The 21,291-nt window shown below is 34.8% G+C and overlaps 1 protein-coding gene across 1 annotated transcript in view; it reads left to right on the forward strand.

Moving 5' to 3' along the window:
* The first annotated feature begins 5,856 nt into the window (after positions 1-5,856).
* ABCA10 (ATP binding cassette subfamily A member 10) overlaps positions 5,857-21,291 on the forward strand; it is an 80,914-nt gene continuing 65,479 nt past the window's right edge. Inside the window, exons 1-9 of the mRNA XM_063706150.1 lie at positions 5,857-6,971; positions 8,266-8,408; positions 10,026-10,230; positions 12,848-13,012; positions 13,648-13,751; positions 15,784-16,010; positions 19,158-19,299; positions 19,516-19,701; positions 20,664-20,811. Of these exons, the coding sequence (XP_063562220.1) occupies positions 8,313-8,408; positions 10,026-10,230; positions 12,848-13,012; positions 13,648-13,751; positions 15,784-16,010; positions 19,158-19,299; positions 19,516-19,701; positions 20,664-20,811 (1,273 nt within the window). The 5' untranslated portion in view covers positions 5,857-6,971; positions 8,266-8,312. The remainder of the gene's footprint in view (positions 6,972-8,265; positions 8,409-10,025; positions 10,231-12,847; positions 13,013-13,647; positions 13,752-15,783; positions 16,011-19,157; positions 19,300-19,515; positions 19,702-20,663; positions 20,812-21,291) is intronic.

The following is a 21,291-nucleotide window of genomic DNA, read 5'->3' on the forward strand; positions in this document are numbered from 1 at the left end:
GCAAGGCAGTCTAAGAAGCCAGAACTGAATGAACTAAGAAGCCAGAGCTGAACTCTTCTGAGCCAGAGTTACCCAAGTGCTAGTTCGTTTGAGAAATGGTGAGGCAGTAATAGAGTTCAAGAGGTTAGAACAAAGTAAGAGGGGTGAGCCAGAGGATACTCCTAGCCATTCAACAAACTTAAAGAAGGCAGAACAGCTAGAGGTTAAAAAGGACAGGAATGGTTCTTAGATAGGACAGGACAAGAACCTGAAGTTAGATTGTAATCACCGGTTATAAATCCCTCCTTTGGTCTCTTTGAGGAGCCACAAAATAGGAAACGTTTCAGGCACTCTCCAAATGGCACAGAATCTAGTTATCTCTAATATTGAAAGTAAATTTTATTGATAACTGGGATAACTTGGAGGGAGATGGGCAGAGATGGTTAAAGGAAACCTCCAGAAATGGTGTTGTTTATCATCTTTTTAAATAAAGGTGTAACCATAGTCTCAAATCTAATTTTTTACTTCTCATTTCTTTTGCTTCAAAAGGTAAAACCAGTGATAGTCACATCCTTCAGAAAAATTAGTTAATTTTTTTCCTTAAACAAATCATTACTTAAGAATATAATTGATAATTCCCACTGGGAGAAAGCATCAAGATGAGCAAAAAACAAGTGGCATTTTATTTGGAATATTTAAGAAGTAAAACAATTCCAACTGTTAGAATCTGAGACTTGACGTACAAGAACTAAGCATTAAAAATGGTAATTAAGATTAATTGAAGGTTTACTCTGTGAACGCCATTGTTTCATTGCTCTATGCAAATTTTGTAGAGCAAAAAATTCATTGACCAGCAGCATCAAAATTAACTGGGGAGAGTGATGCCAGCAAGATGACATAATAGAAGGTAACCCACTCATTACCCGCCACCCCCCATAACAACAATAATTCTGCACCACCACAGACCAAAGTCTCTGTGCAGGAGCCTCAGGATTCAGGTATAAGATTGTGAAACCCCAGTGGATCCCAAGACCTAGAGGTTGTTTTGAGAGTGCAGACTAGCACCCTAGTGGCTGATCTGCTGATTTTGCTTCTGGGTTCAAGCCTGGAAATGGTTCCATTCCCCAGGGAGCTTGGCTAAAAACCCATTTGGTCTTGAGCCTACAACCAAAACCATCTGCCAAGGAGTCCAGAAAGAATCATGTACACTAGTGCCTCAACAGAGAGCCTCCTCTGACTGCTGACAATGAATCTGAAAGTTGCCCTGTGACTTGACTTCAGCCCTTCTCTGCTAAAGTCCCAGCTCAGAACTGCTCACACAAGGACCTAGAGAGAGACTCGCCCATATCTTGCATCCTGGGAGTCTGAACTTCCATGTTGTGCTCTCCAGCCTCTGTCCCATAATAGGTCCTGAGGGAAGCCAGCCTCAGTTCTGACCCCTCTGCAGTCAGGGAACTAGCCCATCTGTGCAGAGACTTGCTGGGAGATGCACACTCATCTGAGCCAATAAGATAGGCTTGCCATCTGCCTTCTGCAGGAGATCCAAGGGTTCCCAGTCTCAGCCCTGGCCTCACCTGCTGCAATCAATGAACTACCTCACCGGTCCAGGGACTGTAGGAGATGGACATCCATCTTAGCTACCAGAACAGTCTTCTGGGTTTAGGTTTCTGGCCAGATTTTTCATACAACCTGGGTACCCTTCTTTGGTCTTCCCCAGGTCTATCTGGGCTAGAAAGCTGCATAAATCTCAGAGCTCTCCCAAGACTCATAACAAACCTGGGCTTAGCATGCCCTTTAATGCTCTAATGCTGAGACAGCTGTACTGGTCTTGGGCTCAGGGAAGACAACAGTCAGTCTCCTTAGAGTCTGTGGAAGATCTCCTGAAGAAGAATGGATATAAACAAAGCCAGATTGGGGAAACTAGAATAAATGCCTAATCTGTCAATGTGCAGACATTGTCACACATCCACAAGCATCAAGAACATTTAGGAAAATATGACCTTACCAACTGGACAAAATGAGGCACCAGGGACTGGCCCTAAAGTGATGGAGATTGTGATCTTTCAGACAAAAAATGTGAAATAGCTGTTTTAAGGAAGATCAATGAACTTCAAGAATATACAGAAAAACAGTTCAGAAATTTGTCAGATAATTTAATGAGGATTGAAATAATAATTTAAAAAACCACAAACATGCCAGAGTTGAAAAATACAGGGAACATAATGAAAAATGAAATAGAGACCATCAAGAGCAGAACTGGTCAAATAGAATAAAAACATTAGGGAACTCAAAGACAGGCTGTTTGGAAATAATCAGAGGAGGTAAAAAAAAGAATGAAAAGACAGTGAAGAAGGCTTATGGAATTGATGGAACAACATTAAAAGAGAAAATATTCCAGTTGTTGGAGTTAAAAAGAGAGTTGAGAAAGACAAAGCAGTGTGAAGTTTATTCAAAGAAATAATAATAGGACTTTCCAAACCTGGAGAAAGATATAAATGTACAGGAACTGGAAGATCACAGCTCATCAATCAGATTCAACCCAAATAAGAATACCCCAAGATATATTATAATCAAACTTTGGAAGGTCAAAGACAAATAGCGGACCCTGAAAATAGAGAAATAAAAGAAGCAAATAGCATATAAAGAAACTCCAATACACCTGACGAGACTTTTCCAGCAGAAACCTTACAGGCCAGGATGGAGTGGAACATGATGTATTCAGAGTACTGAAGGAAAATAAAACTGCCAACCATGAATACTGTAGCCAGCAAAGCTGTCCTGAAATGAAGGAGAGATAAAGACTTTACTAGACACACAAAAGCTGAGGGGAATTCATTACTATCAGACCTGTCCTATAAGAAATGCTGAAGGGAGTTCTAATCTAAAGGCAAGAATGCTAACATGATTGTTATTCTAATACTGTAATTGTGGAGCATAAACCACTTATATCGTTAGTATGAAGAATAAAAGTCAAAACTATTAAAAATAATTATTTGCTAAGAGATAGGCAATATAAAATGTAAAATATAAAAATTGTGACATCAAAAATTCAAAATGTGGGAGGAGAATGGAATTAAGTGTACAGTTTTTTTATTTTTCCTTTGCTATCAAAGTTAAGTTATTTTAAAATAACTTGTTAGATGTTTTTTGTCAGCCTTATGGTAACCGCAAAGCAAAAACCTATAATAGATATATTAAAAATACAAAGCAAGAAATCAAAACACTACTAGAGAAAATCATTTGCACACAAAGGAAGATTGTAAGAGAAGAAAGGGTCCACAAAACAACTAGAAAACAGGTATCAAAATGGCAGCAGTAAGCCCTCATCTATCAATAATTAACTTGAATATAAATGAAATAAATTCTTCAATCAAAAGACATAAAGTAGCTGATTGAATAAAAAACAAGACCCAACTATCTGCCGCCTACAAAAGACTCACTACGCTTGTAAAGACACACATAGATTGAAAATGAAGAGATGGAAAAAGATATTTTATGCACATGGAAACAAAAAAAGAGTAGGAGTAGCTATACTTATATCTGATAAAATAACCAAAACTTTAAAATGAGATAAAGCCATTATATAATGATAAAGAGGCCAGTACAGCAACAGGATATAATAATTATAAATACATATGTACCCAACATAAGAGTACCGAAATATATAAAGCAAATATAAATAGATCTAAAAGGACAAATATACTGCAATAAATAATTGTAAGGAACTGGAATAGACAGATCATCCAGACAGAAAATCCACAAAGAAACATTATAATTAAACCACATATTAGACCAGATGGATATAACAGACATTTATAAAACATTCTGTCCAACAGCTGCAGAATACACATTCTTCTCAACAGGACATGGAATATTCTCCAGGAAAGGTCATATGTTAGGCCACAGAACAAGTCTCATCAAGTTTAAAAGAATCAAAATTACATCAAGTAGCTTTTCTGACCACAATGGAATAAAACTAGAAATCAATAACAGGAGGAACTTTGGAAATGGTACAAATACACGGACATTAAACAACATCCTCATGAGCCACTAATGGGTCAATGGAGCAATTAAAAAGGAAAATTTTTAGAACATTCTTGAGTCAAAAAGGGGAAACATGATATGCTAGAACCAAAGGGATACAGCAAAAGCAGTTTTAAGAGGGAAGTTTATAGCAATACTTGCCTACATCAAGAAAGTAGAAAGATCTCAAATAACCTAACATGGCAACTCAAGAAACTAGAATAACAGGAGCAAACTAACTCAAAATTAGTAGAATGAAAGAGACAAATACACAGGAGAATGCCATTTGAAGACACAGGCACATAGAAGAGAGAATGCCACGTAATGACAACACAGATATTAGAGTTACGCATCTGTAAGTCAAGGAATGACAAGGGTTGCTGGCAATCACCAGAAGCTGGGAGAGAGAGCATGGCTTTTCAGATAGGACAATGATTTTTGGACTTCCAGACTCTGACACTTTGAGCGGATCAATTTCTAAGCTACCCAGTTTGTGGTACTTTGTTATGGCAGCCCTAGGAAACTAATACAATGGAAATTTGGGCAGGGAATGTAAGAAGATGAGCTAGTTTATAAGATATTTTATAAGATAAGGTAGCTTAAGAAAGCTGGCAGTGAAAATATTTTCTCATATGTAATTGCCAGTCATATTTAAAGAAAGATGGAAGGAGAGAAGAGATTGTAATAGAAGTTAACAATAAAATAAAAAGAGATAACCAAGAGAGCTAGATTTTTAGATTAGGTAATAGAATTTGATCGAAGGATTATGCAGTGGTGTTGAGTTTAGAAAAAATTGGCTGAGTTTCCTCTGGGAACTTAGAATGAAATAGAGGTATGTGGAGGAAAACTTCTGCCAAATTGCCTCTGATTGTTCATTAATATAGTACATTTACCTGCTGAAAGCCATCATGCTTTCAGGGGTCAAGGACTCAAGAGTAAGGAAGAGTTTGATGAGGAGGTGCTAGTTGGTATTATGTAACGTGGGTGTGCATAAGCCTAAATCTGGAGTATTTCAAATTCTGACTCTGTAGCAGAACTGTATAATTATAAATATATAAAGGCTAAGAATGAAAAGTGTCCAAATCCTATTATAAATGTGTAACAGAGACCTGAGGATTTTATATGACCTCTCCAAGGGACACAGACAATGAGTGACAAGTCTGCAATGCAGGTCTCAGACTCCCAACTGTACCATATTGGAGATTGAAATCCCTAAAATTATTGTCTTAGCGTGTTTTTTATTGCTATAACAGAACACCACAGATTTAGTTGTACCCAGCAGACTGGGTAATTTATAAAGAAAAGAAACTTATTTCTCACAGTTCTGGAAGCCAAGAAGTCCAAGAGCATGGCACTGATATCTGGTGAGGGTCATCCCACAGTGGAAAGGTGAAAGGTGGAAGCATGTGCATGAGACAGAGAGAGAATTGGGCCTAACTCATCCTTTTATCAGGAGCCCATTCCCAAGATAATAGTGTTAATCCATTTATGAGGGTGGAGCCCTCATGACCTAATCACCACTTCTAAAGGCTACACTTCTCAATACTGTTTCATTGGTAATTAAATTTTAACATGAATTTTAGAGGAGACATTCAAATCACAGCAATTATGGAAATAAAAAATATTTTAAAAATTTGGTGATTAAGAAGGGTGTATGTCTGTATTATAGTATGATTTTAATTGTTTTCCCCACTCATTTAAGTGAATATTACCATTAATGTCTGGGATCGGAACCAGGTTAAGTTTCATGTTTTCTGTTTCATGAACTTTTACTTCTAGTAATGATTTTGCCTGAATAGGAAGAGAAATGTCACTAACAACAAAGTAAAGCAATTAAAGTATGCTTCCTTTGTTGTTAGTGACATTTACAATTAAAGGAACCATTTATTTCCATATTCCTAATGAAAATGGTAATCATTTGAAGAGTCTCTGAGTCCTTTACCCTTTCTGTCTCTGTCACTTTCATGAATGGGCATTAGCTTCTGTATGCATACCAAAAAGTGTATTATTATAGTTAAAATCACATAAAAAGATTTTCAGGGTTGATAAAGAGGCATTATTTGCCATTCTGAGAATATCCAGTTTAGTTGTAGCTGAAAAAAAAGTAACAAAATCATTAAAGTTATGCCATCTAGTCTATACCACTACAGTTTTTAAATGGGTATCAGATATCATTGTCTTGATTAGCACCATTTTCATAGTGGTAGTTAAGAGTGAGGGATCTTGGAGTCCAGATACTATTCTGGACTCATCTGTTGGCTTCACACTTATTTAAACATCTGCAAATAACTTCACCTGTTAGCCCCACCTTTCAAATTTGTTTAATGGAAGTGAGTAGAGTACCAACTTTGTAGGTTTGCTTTGAGTATCAAATGGGAGAATTCATTTAAACCCTTAGAACACTTTCTAGTACATAGGAATTAGTGAATACAAGGAACCATTTAACTGAAATGCAGTTAACTTTCAGATGAAACTTTCTCATTGGAATGATTCAGATTTCTGAGATGAGCAATCCTCATTTTCTCTCTCTTCAACTTTATCTTTAATTTGCTCCTTTTTTAGCTTGGCTGTCAAATTTTTAATTATTAAAAGTCATGCAATTGTAAATATGTAGTTATCCATGCAATTGTAAATATGTGGGTTTTTCTTTTTGAATTTGATCTCTTTTTTTGTGTGTATGCCAAAAAGAGCAATAAACAAATACCACGTGATGCGCTCAGCCAACAATTCATTACACTCTCTGAAGAGTAACTGGACAAGGAGAAAAACATAGGGAAAAAACCAACAGAATTTGTTGGCGTGTTCTACACACAGACCATGGCTTTTCAGAAGCCAAGCTGAATAAAAACAGTTTTAAAAGAGGCAACCATTTGTAGAGGAGTCCTTGAAGGATTCTTCATTGTTTTCTTGGACAAAAAGAGACCAGTGGATCCAAGTGCTTCAAATACTTCTCTCTTATTTTCTTAACTGTAAGTTAAAATTTGTTTTACATTTTCACTTTGCATAAGGTTTTTAAGATATAAAGTATATTGCCAAAGCCAAACATATTGATTGAAATTTTTAAAATTATATTATTCAGATGCTCTAAATTATTTTGTGCTTTATGTTATAGTACTAGTGAGTTATTTTATTTTAAAAACTTATGTAACATTTTAGTGTGATAAATGAAAGATGGCTAGATTCAGAGGTGTATATAAATATTATCAGACAATAAATTCTCTCTCTGACACTGCTTTGAATATCCTTTTGAGAATTTGTAAGGTTTTACTTCTTTAGAATGTGTGAGCATTAGGGCAAGTTCCTTTTTTCTGTGTTCTTTTGTTCTTTTAAAATGTTTTTGTGGTTTGCTTATGGAGCTGTTTAAGTAGACCTCTGTATCCATAAAGTGAAGATTGGTGTTTTAATGTTTCTACTTTCTTAAGTTAGAATTTAGAGATTATATTGGGTTTTGCTGGCTTTGCCTTTTATTTTATGAAAAAGGGGAAATATAGCAAGTTCTCTCTGAACATTGTAATTTGTATATAATATCAACATTTATTCAAATGGACTTCAGTAGTCATAGTTGTGATACCAAATGATCAGCTCTGGATTTTCAAATTGAAAACAAAGAATAAGGATCATTATTACAAATCAATTACTCTAGTCATATTAGCTAATGTTTTTGGTTTTAATCTGTATGTATCTTACATATTTACTTCATAAGTGGAGATTTAAAAAAGAGGAATTAGCTTTTTGGGATTCTAAGAATGGCCGTAATGTTTTCGACTTTGCTTTGCCCAGTGGTTAACAAGATATCAAATACATGTGCCCAGATGTGCAATTCAAAATAAGACAGCTTGTGGTCAAATTGCTGACTGACAAGGAACTGCAAAGTGGTTTCTTCCTGTTAAACTTCTTTTTCTTAACAAGTGTAGAGAAAGTGTTTTTTGGATTCTAAAAATTACTAAGATCTTATTGAGGGATTTACTTTAGGTGGATGTAATGTTAAGATTTCATGGAAAAAAAGTGACTTCTGAGACAAAAGGAGAAAGGACTTATATACTATCTCCTTTATCTCCCTCATAGCCATAAAAGCCTGGAGAGAAATAACAACTGAGAAGACATTTTACAATTACTAATACCTTATATTCTTTTTTAAAATCCTGATTGAATATGTTGCTACAATGTCATATAAGGTATTTAGTTGGCGCATCTGAAAATTATGCTTTCAAAATGTTCAAAGGCTTTCTGTAACTGAACTTTTTTTTTTCTTTTTTCCCCTAGCTATTGCTCTGCAGTATTTACTTTACCCTGTTAATGAACAGGACAAAATGGTTAAAAAAGAGATAAGCGTGCGTCAACAAATTCAGGCTCTTCTGTACAAGAATTTTCTTAAAAAATGGAGAATAAAAAGAGAGAGTTTATTGGTATGATTCACTACATATATATATATATATATCCATAATTAATAAATGAAAATCCACCATATAGTATTATGCCATTTTTATTACTTTTCTTGTTTATAAATTCTGATTTTTAGTTATCATACTGGCTAGTTGATTTGAGATTCTAAATACTGCAAAACGATATATATTTTGCAAAATAGGATAATATTTGTGTCAAATGTGAAATTAACTAAAAAGCTCATCTGACAGCTCCTGAAAAATAATCTTTTGCAGAATAGAACCAGCCATTTTCCACATAATTAATGCATTCAAATCTCAGAGTCATTCTGATTTACTCTTAGCTAACTTCTGTGTTGGGGGCAGGGACAGCCAGGGGAAAGATAAGCTAGGCAAAATAAAATAGATTTTTACATGGGCAAACCCTGATACTATTTGGGGACATTTCGATTAATGTCATGTTATTTGGTAAGGCTGGGAAAATATCTATGAGTAAAAATTTGCAAACTTTTTTGGAATCTCTTCAAAGCCGTGCTTTTTGTAAACATAGAATGGTTTCATGGAATAAGATCACAGATTGTCAATACCTTTGCATTCTGTTGAGTTTCTTGTATGCTGATATGAATATTAAGACATTGCTTTGTGTTACTATGAGATATAACTGGATCTGTCTTGACCATGTGGAGATTGCAGTCTGTTCAGAAATAGTCAGTACCATTTCAGTGGGAGCTAACAGGATTTATATCATCCTTTTAAATTTCTGCAATAGCTTCCGAAGCAGTTCGATCAAATATTTTGCTTTGTATATTGAAGAAGGATACATCTATATTTATTACTCACTAGAATTTTAAAAAAGTATGTCAATCCAGAAATGTGAAAATATTGGTACAATGAACACCTATACATCCACCATCCAGATTTGACAGCTGTTAACATCTTGCCGTCTTTGCTTCATCTCTCTGTCTCCTCTTCTTCCCTAAAATATATGTAATGGCTAAATATTTTAGTATCTCAAAAAATTAGGAACTTGGTTCCCTACGTTACCACTATCCCACTACATAAAATTAAAAATAATTCCATATCATCTAGTTCCATGGCCAAATTCAATTTTCCAAATTTCCCCCAAAATGTCTTTTAAGGTTGATTTGTTCAGGAACCAATGAGACAAAACTAGTTATCCTGTTGAATATTCCATGTTCTCTTTTTATCTGATTGCCTCTCCATGCTGTCATTTAAGTCATCCCTTTATCATCTATATTTTTTGTAAGCAGTGAGCTGGATCTGAAAGCAGGATCCAGTTCTGGTTAAATATTTTTGGCAAGAGTATCTTCTGTGTGATGCCATATACTTACGTTGCTTCAAATATGAGGGCATAAAATCAATGGCAGTCCCACTAATAGGGGTGCTAAATCACTGGGTTAAGATTGATTGCAATTGTTGATATTATCTCAAAAGTTGTGTATTTTTGAAAGGGTGTTTTTTTCTTTAAAAGGTAGATATTAATTGGGGCAGAAAAAAATTACAGACTGAAATGAAGTCATGCTCAATGGCAATACATTCTGCCTTAAAAATGTGTTTGGATGTTTCTCACTGGTCTGGACCACGTTATAACATGGCTCATTTCTCTTTTGTGTGCTGGAGGAATGGACAATAACATTGTTTCTAGGGCTATATTTGTGCATCTTTTCGGAACACTTCAGAGCTACCCGTTTTCCTGAACAACCTTCTAAAGTCCTGGGAAGCGTGGATCAGTTTAATGACTCTGGCCTGGTAGTGGCATATACACCAGTCAGTAACATAACACAAAGGATAATGAATAAGATGGCCTTGGCTTCCTTTATGAAAGGTGTGTTGTCCAATAACCAATGTTTCAGTATTATGTGACTTAATTTTCAAGTTCTTTTTGCAGGTTGAATTTACTTACCTAGCCTGTGTGTCAGTGATTCTCAACTGAGGCAAAGATTCTCATTATATATGCAGTACAGGGGTTGGTGTGAGGCTAAGGGTAGGTGGGTAACAGATGAAATGATTTACTTTTGTTTGTTTGTTTGTTTTTAATGATATGCATACCGTTTGCCCTTTATACTAGAACATATTGTTGCAGTAGGAAAAAAAAAAGATTGGACCCATTTTAGATGATACAAATTTCACTTTTCCAAAACTTAACTTAAAAAACTTTATATTTGGGTTGGTATTCTATAATTTAAAGAGTTTCAAAAAATTTTAAGGATTTAATTATTTTCAATTGAGATTAAAATAAACATAGTTCCCAGTATATAGGAATTATAAATCAAAGGTGTTTGAAATTCAAACTCAAGCTTAGCAATGGCGTTGAAAAAGCATTACTGTTTGGTGTATAAAAATAGTTAAAATGTATAGCTCAGGGCATGTAAAATCTATTTAAAATCAAATCAGGTATTGGCTACTGAAAGTCAACAAATTCACAGCCCTTGATCATAGAGTAGTGAGGCTTTTTTTTTTTTCCCCATAAGACTTTTTCTGCATATCTGGACTCAGAAAATAGATGTCTCTATGTTATATAGGATGCTGCATTAATTTGATGTATGCATCTCATAAAGAAATAAGAACACCTGAGAGTCATACTTACTATGTGAGACCTTTGCCTACCATCCTTTATATCTCTACTGCCATTAGGAGTAACTATTGGCGGTCAGCTGTGGTCTCTGGACTCTCCAAAGAGGACTTTGCTCCTGCATAGGGAAGGTATCAGGATAAAATTTTCTTTTCTTCAGCAATCTTAGCCTACTATCAGATTTCTCTTGTTGTTAGCCCTCATTCTGCCAGGGTTCTGAACATTGGCCATTTCATCCTTTTGTACATTTTATCCAATCTGTTAACATCTCAGCTCTAATCACTGCTTTTTCTTGTCTTTCTGAAACTTTTATTTAGTTTTTTGGTATCTAGATTGCCATGCCAAGGGACACCTCCAAACTCTGAATTTTAATTATTTTATGTGAGTTGCTAATATTCTGTGCCTAACCTATCCAAGCTTTGGAATGGGGATTGTTATCCCTGGCTGCTTTACCCTGTTTTGTAATTCTTCATTGCAGTTTCTGGAGCTTTGACTTTGGTGGGCCTCCCTTACTTGCATTGTTTACATGTTCTGCCTGACCACAGTGTTGATTCTGCCCTGATCTGTCTCTATTCACTTCCTTTGTGTAGTCATTTACCTCATTTTTTCTGAACTCATGAAGCATTTACTGAAGCCTCAGGGACTATTCTTCCTGTATGCACAGTGTAAGCTAATGGCCACTTTCTGTCTTAGTCTCACGGACCACTGGACTCTGTCTCTTTCTTATATAAAATATCTCATTCCAGCTACCATGCTCACCTGTTCTAACCACAGCTCCTCTCTCACTGTCTTATTCTACATTTATCTAACTCTTGCTTTTTAGCATAAATATTCATGGTTTGGCCTTGACAGTATTTTTTATACCCCTAGAGAAAATCAGTGATGTTAGCACTGTCCTCATAAAAGTTTCACTGCCTGACTCTATATTGGGAAGGATGAGGAGTTTTGAAAGGTATGGCTACAGCATAAAATAAACAGCTTTTTCATCTTAATGTAGATTTCACCCTGAGTGAGATATAAAATTAATAAAATTTTTATAACATAATACATAAACATGTGAAAAAGGAGGCACTAATTGGACCAGTGATTTTCAAAGCTTCTGTTAGTAATAGATCTATTAAACACTTAGTGGGTGGATTACTCCTGCAGATTGTAAACTCATTCATTATGCACTGATTACTATACACTTAATTCTTAGAGAGTGTTCTTGACCTCAGAGAATCTGTAGGTAGACTATATTTTTGATTTTTGTACTCTGATTCTTTGTATACAATTTACCTCTAGTGTACTATTTTCATGTGATAGATATCAGTTTATAATCTTGGCAGAAAAAAAGAAAACACCAAATTCTCAGTATTTGTATTGCTTACTTTAAATATTTTTCCTTTTAATTCTTAAATTATTTTAGTCACTAAAGTAATATCTACTTTAAAAAAAGTTGAATAGTACAAATTTGTATGAAGCAAAAATATGAGAGCTTTTCCTTTCATCTTCACCACTACTTCCTCTCCTCCCCTACCCCTCATTCAAATTGTGTATATCCTTCAAGGCAAATATGCACATGGTCATATATAGAGTATGTTTCTATGCTTACATAGGCACATAAATTCAGTTTTCTTTACCAAAATGAGATCACACTAAAAGCAATATGCTGCAGATTTTTAAAAGACAATGTGTCCTTTGTGTCTTTTCATGTATTTGCATTGAACTTAAAACAATAGTTTCACTCAGCCTTTTACTAAGAGGCAGCTATCCAGAAATAAGATATAATACCACTAATTTTATATAAAACAAGCAACTGTATTTTGTTTTTGTGTCCTCTAGTAATAAGTTTACATGATTATTTATTTATGTTTTTCATACATGGTAGGAAGAACAGTCATTGGGACACCAGATGAAGAGACCATGGATATAGTACTTCCAAAAAAATACCATGAAATGGTGGGAGTTATATTTAGTGATACTTTCTCATATCGCCTGAAGTTTAATTGGGGATATAGAATCCCAGTTATAAAGGAGCACTCTGAATACACAGGTAACTATAAAAAAACTGATTGTAATTTTTTTTTGATACTTCATGGAATCCCCTGTTTGGAATGACTGATAGGAATATTAATACAACCAAGTAAAGAATTAATATACATTTCCCTCTGAACTTAATCATCAGTCTTTAACTTAGGATGAGTCTCATTATTTTGGCAACTACTCATATGTCCTTTTTTTTTTTTGAGATGGAGTCTCCCTCTGTCACCCTGGCTGGAGTGCAGTGGCGCGATCTTGGCTCACTGGAACCGCTGCCTCCCGAGATCCAGTGATTCTCCTGCCTAAGCCTCCAAAGTAGCTGGGACTACAGGCTAATTTTTTTGTATTTTTAGTAGAGATGGGGTTTCACCATGTTGGTCAGGCTGGTCTCGAACTCCTGACCTCAAATGATCCACCTGCCTCGGCCTCCCAAAGTGGTGGGATTACAGGCATGAGCCACTGCCCCTGGCATCATATGTTCTTTTTTTCTCCAATTCTGTAGAGTACTTTAAAAATCCTCTATATCATATAATCATAGGCTTTGAGCTAACATTTAGATATTTTGATTTTTGAGCCAAAGTTAAAGTTTTAATTCCAGGAGTTGACTCCATTATATAACTATGGACATGTTTTTCTTCTTCCTTAAAGAACACTGTTGGGCCGTGCATGGTGAAATTTTTTGTTACTTGGCAAAGTACTGGCTAAAAGGGTTTGTAGCTTTTCAAGCTGCAATTAATGCTGCAATTATAGAAGTAAGTGCCTAACTTCAAAGCTATATTTTAAATCTGTATTTTTCCCTCTTTTTAAATATCGGCCTCATCCCCTACCTTACTCTTACACTCTTAGGAGGGGATACTTTGCCTCTCATCCTCAGAGAAAACAAAAGCTGTCACATGGGAATATCTCCCAACTTCTAACATAAACCCTGTAAAACTACAGACCTATGACCCCCTACACGCATTCTTTTCCTTCTCTTTCTTCATCCCTAATGTCTTTCCTCAGTTCATGGTCTGGATCCCATCCCTCCCAACTTCATCAGCAAAGTTCAACCATGGACTTTTGTTTTTGTCTCCTCTTTTCAATCTCTGCCTTTCTGCTAGATTCTTCTCTTCATGATTTAAAATTAATTTCTTCACTTATGGTCAAGACCTTCCTTTATCCACTTTCCTCTTCACACAACTACCCTAACTTCCTTCTATTAATGGCTAAGTTTCTTGAAAGGGTTGTCCTCTTTGACTCAACTCAACTCAATATTATCTATCTCTACCACACCATCAAAAGGGCTTTTTCTAAGGTAAATAACAACTTCCATGTCAATTAACAGCTTCTTTATTCCCCACCTTACTTGATATTTCAACTAAATAACATAGATTCACCTGATTTCCCTTCTCCATTTCTAGCCTTTCCCTCTCAGTCTTCTTGCCAACTTATCTCCCTTTACACTCCTACATCTTTCTATCTGTAGTTCCACAAAGTTCTATCTCAGGCATCTCTTTCTATCCCATATGTTTTCTCTAGATGGTCTCATTTATTCCCATACTTCTAATTATAATTTATATGCTGATGACTCCAAGAACTCTAACTTGTAGACTAGCAACGTTTTTCTGTAAAGGACCACACGGTAAATATTTTAGGCTCTGGGGGCCAAATGTGTTGTAACTGTTCACCTCTGCTGTTGTAGTATGAAAGCTGCTGTAGATAACACAAACAAATGAGTGTGCCTGTGTTCAATAAAATGTTATATACAAAAACAGGTGGTGGGTCAGATTTGGTCTGGGAACTAAAGTTTGCTGACCTCTAAAGGAGCTAGGGACTGAAAGAGCTAGACGTCTGCTCTAGCTCCATGTATCTGACTGTGTGCTAGATACCTCTACTTTGATGTCTCAAGCAATTCAAACTTAGTATGCGCAAAAATGAACGTGGATGTTTTTCTGTAAATGTGACTGAGTCTTATAAAATTTTCCCTATCTCAGTGAATGCTAAAACCACCTAGTTGAGTAAAAGGAACTGGGGAATTATCAGAGAAAATTTTCTCTGTCTCACTCATCACATCCAATCTTTTACCTGGCCTCTTATTTCTAAGCTCAAATCTATGTACTTCAGTTCTGCTACCTGCACAAGGCCACATCTTTATCATATCTTGCCTAAACTATGGGAGTGGTTTATTTCTTCAGCCTTACCTACAGTCTATTTATTTGTTTTTGTGGCAGGAACCTCTTTTCTGTGCTCCAACGCACTATACACCTTCTTTCCTTTTCATATACTGTTTACTCTGCTCAGAGTTTTCTTCTCCATCCTCAACCACCCCCCCTCCCCCAATCTTTGTTTAGGAAAGATCACAGCCTTCAACACTCAGTAAAAATGTCACTTCTTTAGGGAAGCCTTTCTTGATTTTCCTACACTTTTCTTTGAACATAGTTGCTCAATTGTAACTAAACAATTTATTATGCAATGATTTATCTAATATCTCTCCTTTCTTCTGCTGCGCTACAAAATGTAAATCTCTATGAGAATGAAGAGTGTTTCTGTTTGAATTGCTGCTGTTTCCCCATTACGTAGCACAGTATATTATGCATGACAGACCTTCAGTAATTTCTCAAATGACTCTTATAATTAATGTCAATTGGTATCAAAAGTTATTAAGATTGTTCTGATATTAATAGTTCACCATACTTTAAAATGATGAGAATATGTAAATATTGAAATCGAAAATAAAAATTGTATGGTTTTCTAATATATTTTGTCTATAGTTAACATAATAAATTTGCTAATGTCCCAATTTAGGTCACAACAAATCATTCTGTAATGGAGGAGTTAACATCAGTTATTGGAATAAATATGAAGATACCACCTTTCATTTCTAAGGGAGAAATTATGAATGAATGGTTTCATTTTACTTGCTTAGTTTCTTTCTCTTCTTTTATATACTTTGCATCATTAAATGTTGCAAGGGAAAGAGGAAAATTTAAGAAACTGATGACAGTAATGGGTCTCCGAGAGTCAGCATTATGGTAAGTTAAGTTGCTACTTTACTGTATATCATACATTAATTATTAGAGAAACTAACTAGGTTCTTAAAAAATTGGACGCACTCACAAGTTTTCTTGCACGTATTCAATTTAATCACCTTACTTGCATTAGAGTTTAAGATGCTTGCAGTAGAAAGTAAGTAAGGATTGTGCTTATGTTTCCCTGAGTTGAAGAAAAATATATGATCATTACATATTGCCCGAAAAATGCTGCATAAAAACCACCCCAAACCCTGCGACCTCAAGCAGCAATTATTTATTCTTTCTCATTTGTCTGCAGTATGGGTGGACTTTGGCAGATCTAGTCTGGGCTTGTCCAGGCTTGGATTCAAGGTACAAGTTAGATCCAGGTGTTCTTCCTGTGACTCACTTCCTTCTTGGGCCAGTAGGCTAGCTGGCCATGGTCTTCTCATTCAATCACAGAAACACAAGGGGGCAAGTCTCTCTGCACAAGCACATTTCAAGCTCCTGCTCACATCATATATAATAAAATCTCATTAAAGTAAGTCACATGGACAAAACTAAAGTCAAGAGGGGAAGAAGTGTGTTCTGCCCACCATGAGGTCAAAGCTAGTCAAAGTGACAACCTCACATTTAGTGACATGGGAAATTATGCTGCTTTTCCTAACAGTGAGGAGCAGAAAAAAGTTCAAATAATTTTGGGCAGTAAAGGAATTTACCACAGTGTTACTGAGGCCCAGTCACATAGTCTGTAAAAATGTTATTTGGTTGGAATTCATCAAACGGTATCAGGATTAAATGAGGCAATATGTTTAAATCACACAGCACAAACAGTGTTCGGTGCTTGTTAGTGCATGGTAAAAGGCATCTCTCTCCATCTATATAGTCTATGCATTTATATATATATCTATGCATTCATCCATTCCTTTAAGTATTGTCCCTTTTCCCCTAGACTTTGAGATAGTATACAATTATAGTAATAAATATTTAATAATAATGAGGTATTATAGTCTAATAATTATAGAAATAATAATGAACATTGTTTAAGTACTTTACCGTGTTCTAGGGATGATAGAACTATTATCCACATTTTACAGGTAAGAAAAATAAAGCAGAGAAAAGTTAAGATTTTTCCCTAAAACCTATAACTTATAAACAATAGAGCCAGAAATCAAACCTAAGAAAACAGCACTCTTTTAGAGACTGTGCTACAAAACTCAAAAATATTAATAAAATAAATTTAATGACAAGGGGGAAAAGGAGATAGAAAAAGCCTTTTGTGAAACTGGCCTACAGAAATGCATACCATATTATTAGCTTTACGATAGGTAAATACTAAGTTTGGATTCAGGTTTGTTTGTCCTTTTTTTGCTATTTTTAACTGATGCATCATAGTTGTATATACTGTGGGGTACATGTGGTATCTTGATACATGTATACAGTGTGTAATGATCAAATCAGAACAATTGGAATATCCATTACCTCAAACATTTAATCTAAATTTCTGAATGATTCTTCCCTGATATAAAACCATACAAGGGTACAAGATAGCAGATTTTGTGTTGGATATAATTTTTTTATTAATTGATATGTTGCATCTGTTATTGGGGAGAGTGTCTTAGGCTCTTTCTCCTCTTTTCAAAGACAAGGAAAATAGATTTTTAAATAATAAAATGATATAATTTTCTTAAAAATATATAGCTTTGTGAATTTTGTTCTTTAATTTTTTATAAGAACCCATTGCCAAATGCAAGTATCCCAAGTATTAAGGTAAAACTGCTATATTTCTTGTAAAGCCCTCACACTTCTTGTATATTATCCCTTCTTCTACTTTCTATCTGATCAGGCACAAATTTACTACTTAACTCAGTAGATTATACTGCTTTGCCCAAATAAGGCTCAAGTATGCCAAATTCTCATTTATCAATAGCTTGTTTTGTCTTATTGTTGAGTACTATTCCATGGCATGGATGTATTTCAGTTTGTTTAATTCTTCAGCCTTTGGAGGAGATATGGGTTGTTTCTAGTTTTTGGCATTTATGAATAAAGCTGTGATTAACATTCATTTACAGGTTTTTGTGTGAACATAAGTTTTAATTTTTCTGGGAAAAATGCTCAGTGGTATATTTGCTGGATCATATGGTGGTTGTTTAAAACATACCTTTCCATCTACTTCCAGAGATTTTCAAAAGCAACAATGTTTTGGCTACTCCAACATTCAATCACAGTTATACAACTATAATCATCATGATACCTTTTTTTTTTTCTTCTTCTTCTTTTGAGATGGAGTTTCGCTCTTGTTGCCCAGGCTGGAGTGCAATGGCACGATCTTGTCTCACTGCAACCTCCACCTCTGGGGTTCAAGTGATTCTCCTGCCTCAGCCTCCCTAGTAGTTGGGATTACAGGTGCCCGCCACCTCACCCAGCTAATTTTTTGTATTTTTAGTACAGATGGGGTTTTACTATGTTGGCCAGAAGTTCTAGAACTTCTGACTCAGGCAATCCACCTGCCTCAATCTCCCAAAGTGCTGGGATTACAGGCGTGAGCCACCGTGCCTGGCATCATAATACCTTTCCTTTTATTTTAGTTTCACATTTCTTAATAGCACTATGGTATTCTGATTCTTAAAAATAATACATTATCTAATGTCCATAGCCATACAAGGATAAAAAATGAAATGAGCTTTACTTAAATTGGAAAGATTTCTGTTAAACATTCAGAAGAATGGTATACCTTAGAAAGCTTTAGTATAAGGAAGTTTAAAGGGGAGATTGTCATTGTTTTTCCACTGACATTTTATATAGTCATTTAACTGAAAGAATAAAAGTATATTTAATTATATTAAATATAAAATTTGTTCTACAGCTATAGAGGTAATTATAGTAATGGCTACTTTCTATGCCACATGCTAAACTAACATCTTCAAGAGCATTATCTCATTTATTTCTCAGAACAACCATATGAATAGCTACCATGAAAAACTCCATTTTACAAATGAGAGTGAGAGAAGATAAATAACTTGCTAATAGTCACAAAATGTGCATGGCCACCCATTTAGAATAAATTTAGTCCTGATTTCAGAGCTTGTACTCTTAACCATTTCACACATTACCTCTCCAAACATTTATGTGTGTGACAGTTGAACTAACACCTTGTTTCTACTATAGGCTCTCCTGGGGATTGACATACATTTGCTTCATCTTCATTATGTCCATTTTTATGGCTCTGGTCATAACATCAATCCCAATTGTATTTCATACTGGCTTCATGGTGATATTCACACTCTTTAGCTTATATGGCCTTTCTTTGGTGAGTTGGTAAAAGCATATTACCTCTTAACCTGTTTCAGATTACAGATACATGAGCAAATAATGTTTCTTTGGGATATTAGTGTAGTCACTATATTTTCTATCCTATTTTCTATATGTTTTGAGAAAATTTTTGACAATGTGAGAAATCAATGAATATTGCTATTTATGAATCTTCAAGGAAAAATATACCAATCAGACCTCTTTCTTCCTTCAGATAGCATTGGCTTTCCTCATGAGTGTTTTAATAAGGAAACCGATGCTCGCTGGTTTGGCTGGATTTCTCTTCACTGTATTTTGGGGATGTCTGGGATTCACTGTGTTATATAGACAACTTCCTTTATCTTTGGGATGGGTATTAAGTCTTCTTAGCCCTTTTGCCTTCACTGCTGGAATGGCCCAGGTAAGAACATAATTATTTCAAGATTTTATTATTAGATTTTCAAAATATGTTCTTATTCAAGAATTTGGTGCCTCATGAAATTTAATAATCAGCCACTCTGTGTTTTAAGAAATTCTGCTGTTGAGAAACTAAATAAGAACAACAAAAAAGTTTTATCAAATGGATAAACAAAGCAGGCAGATCATTTGTAATATCCTAGCAAATTTAAAGAAGAAAAATAATTGCCCATTATCTGACCACTGAGAAATATCTGGTTTGTGTCCCCCTTTAAAGAGGCAGTAAAATGTGAGGTTATGAATAATGAGTGAAGCCAGATGGCATGGATAAGGGTCTCATCTCTGTTGCCTACCAGCTGGTGACACTGGGCAAGTCCCTTAATCTCTTTAGCCTGTCTTCTGCAGAATGAGGATGTCAGTAGAACCCACCTCATGGGGGTAAATTTTTAGGATTAATTGTGCTATTATATACATATAGCACTAGTACAGAGCCAGATACATACTATCTAAATGTTAACTCTTATCATTATTATCTTTCTAGTTTTTTCTTCAAGTCTTCAATACTTATTTAATAATTGAATGTTTCTGCAATATCTTATACTTAGAATTTTTATGTTTCTTTAAATGGGCTCCAATTATGTTGCCCACTTCAAGTTTTCCTTCCCAAAGTATGTTATATTTGGTTGCTTGTCCACTTCTCCATATTTTCTTTGTTAAAATACCCATTATTAATGATGCAGTTAATTTCTCTTTCTTGTTTTACTTTCATATATAGCATTTTACAATTTTGTGAGAATACTTATATTTTTTAAAAAGCAACAATACTAATAGCACCTTTACTGTGCATATTTGAAAAGGTATTAAAATATTAATTACATATCTCTAGGTACCACATTTTTTTTAAAAAATTGTTTTATTTAGTTTTATAAGTTCATCTAACATTTTATTTTTTCTTTTAAATCTCAGATTACACACCTGGATAATTACTTAAGTGGTGTTATTTTTCCTGATCCCTCTGGGGATTCATACAAAATGATAGCCACTTTCTTCATTTTGGCATTTGATACTCTTTTCTATTTGATATTCACATTATATTTTGAGCGAGTTTTACCGGGTAAGTTAATAGTGTGGTTAAAGTTAAATTTAAAGCAATTCCCTTTCTTAAAACATGTATTAATATCTGTTTATTTGTAACTTAAGCATTTCTGATAGTAGAGAAGAAAAATTTCAAAACAATAGAATTTCCTCATTTCCATTTTACTGTTTAATGGTATGAACTGAATTATTTTAAAAAATCATTTTAATTAAAAAGAATTATGTTTATTTTGGTTTCTATCTTTCGTAAGGGTAGGATGTATGTGTGTCGGTATGTGTTTTAGTTGGAGAGAGGGAGGAAAACACTTAAATCACCTATTGAATAATGATGCTTTTTAGTGCCTAAATTGAACTCACTTATGTAAAATAGTTCATTAATTGTTTCTTGTTAATATTTGGCTCAAGTATACTTGTTCTTCCGAATCTCAAAAATATGAAGAAGGAAACACAATATGCAGTTAATGGATTATTTCTTATTCTCTCCCTTTTGTTGAAACAT

This window comes from Gorilla gorilla, chromosome 4 (assembly GCF_029281585.2).
Source record: "Gorilla gorilla gorilla isolate KB3781 chromosome 4, NHGRI_mGorGor1-v2.1_pri, whole genome shotgun sequence".
Classification (NCBI taxonomy): Eukaryota; Metazoa; Chordata; class Mammalia; order Primates; family Hominidae; genus Gorilla; species Gorilla gorilla.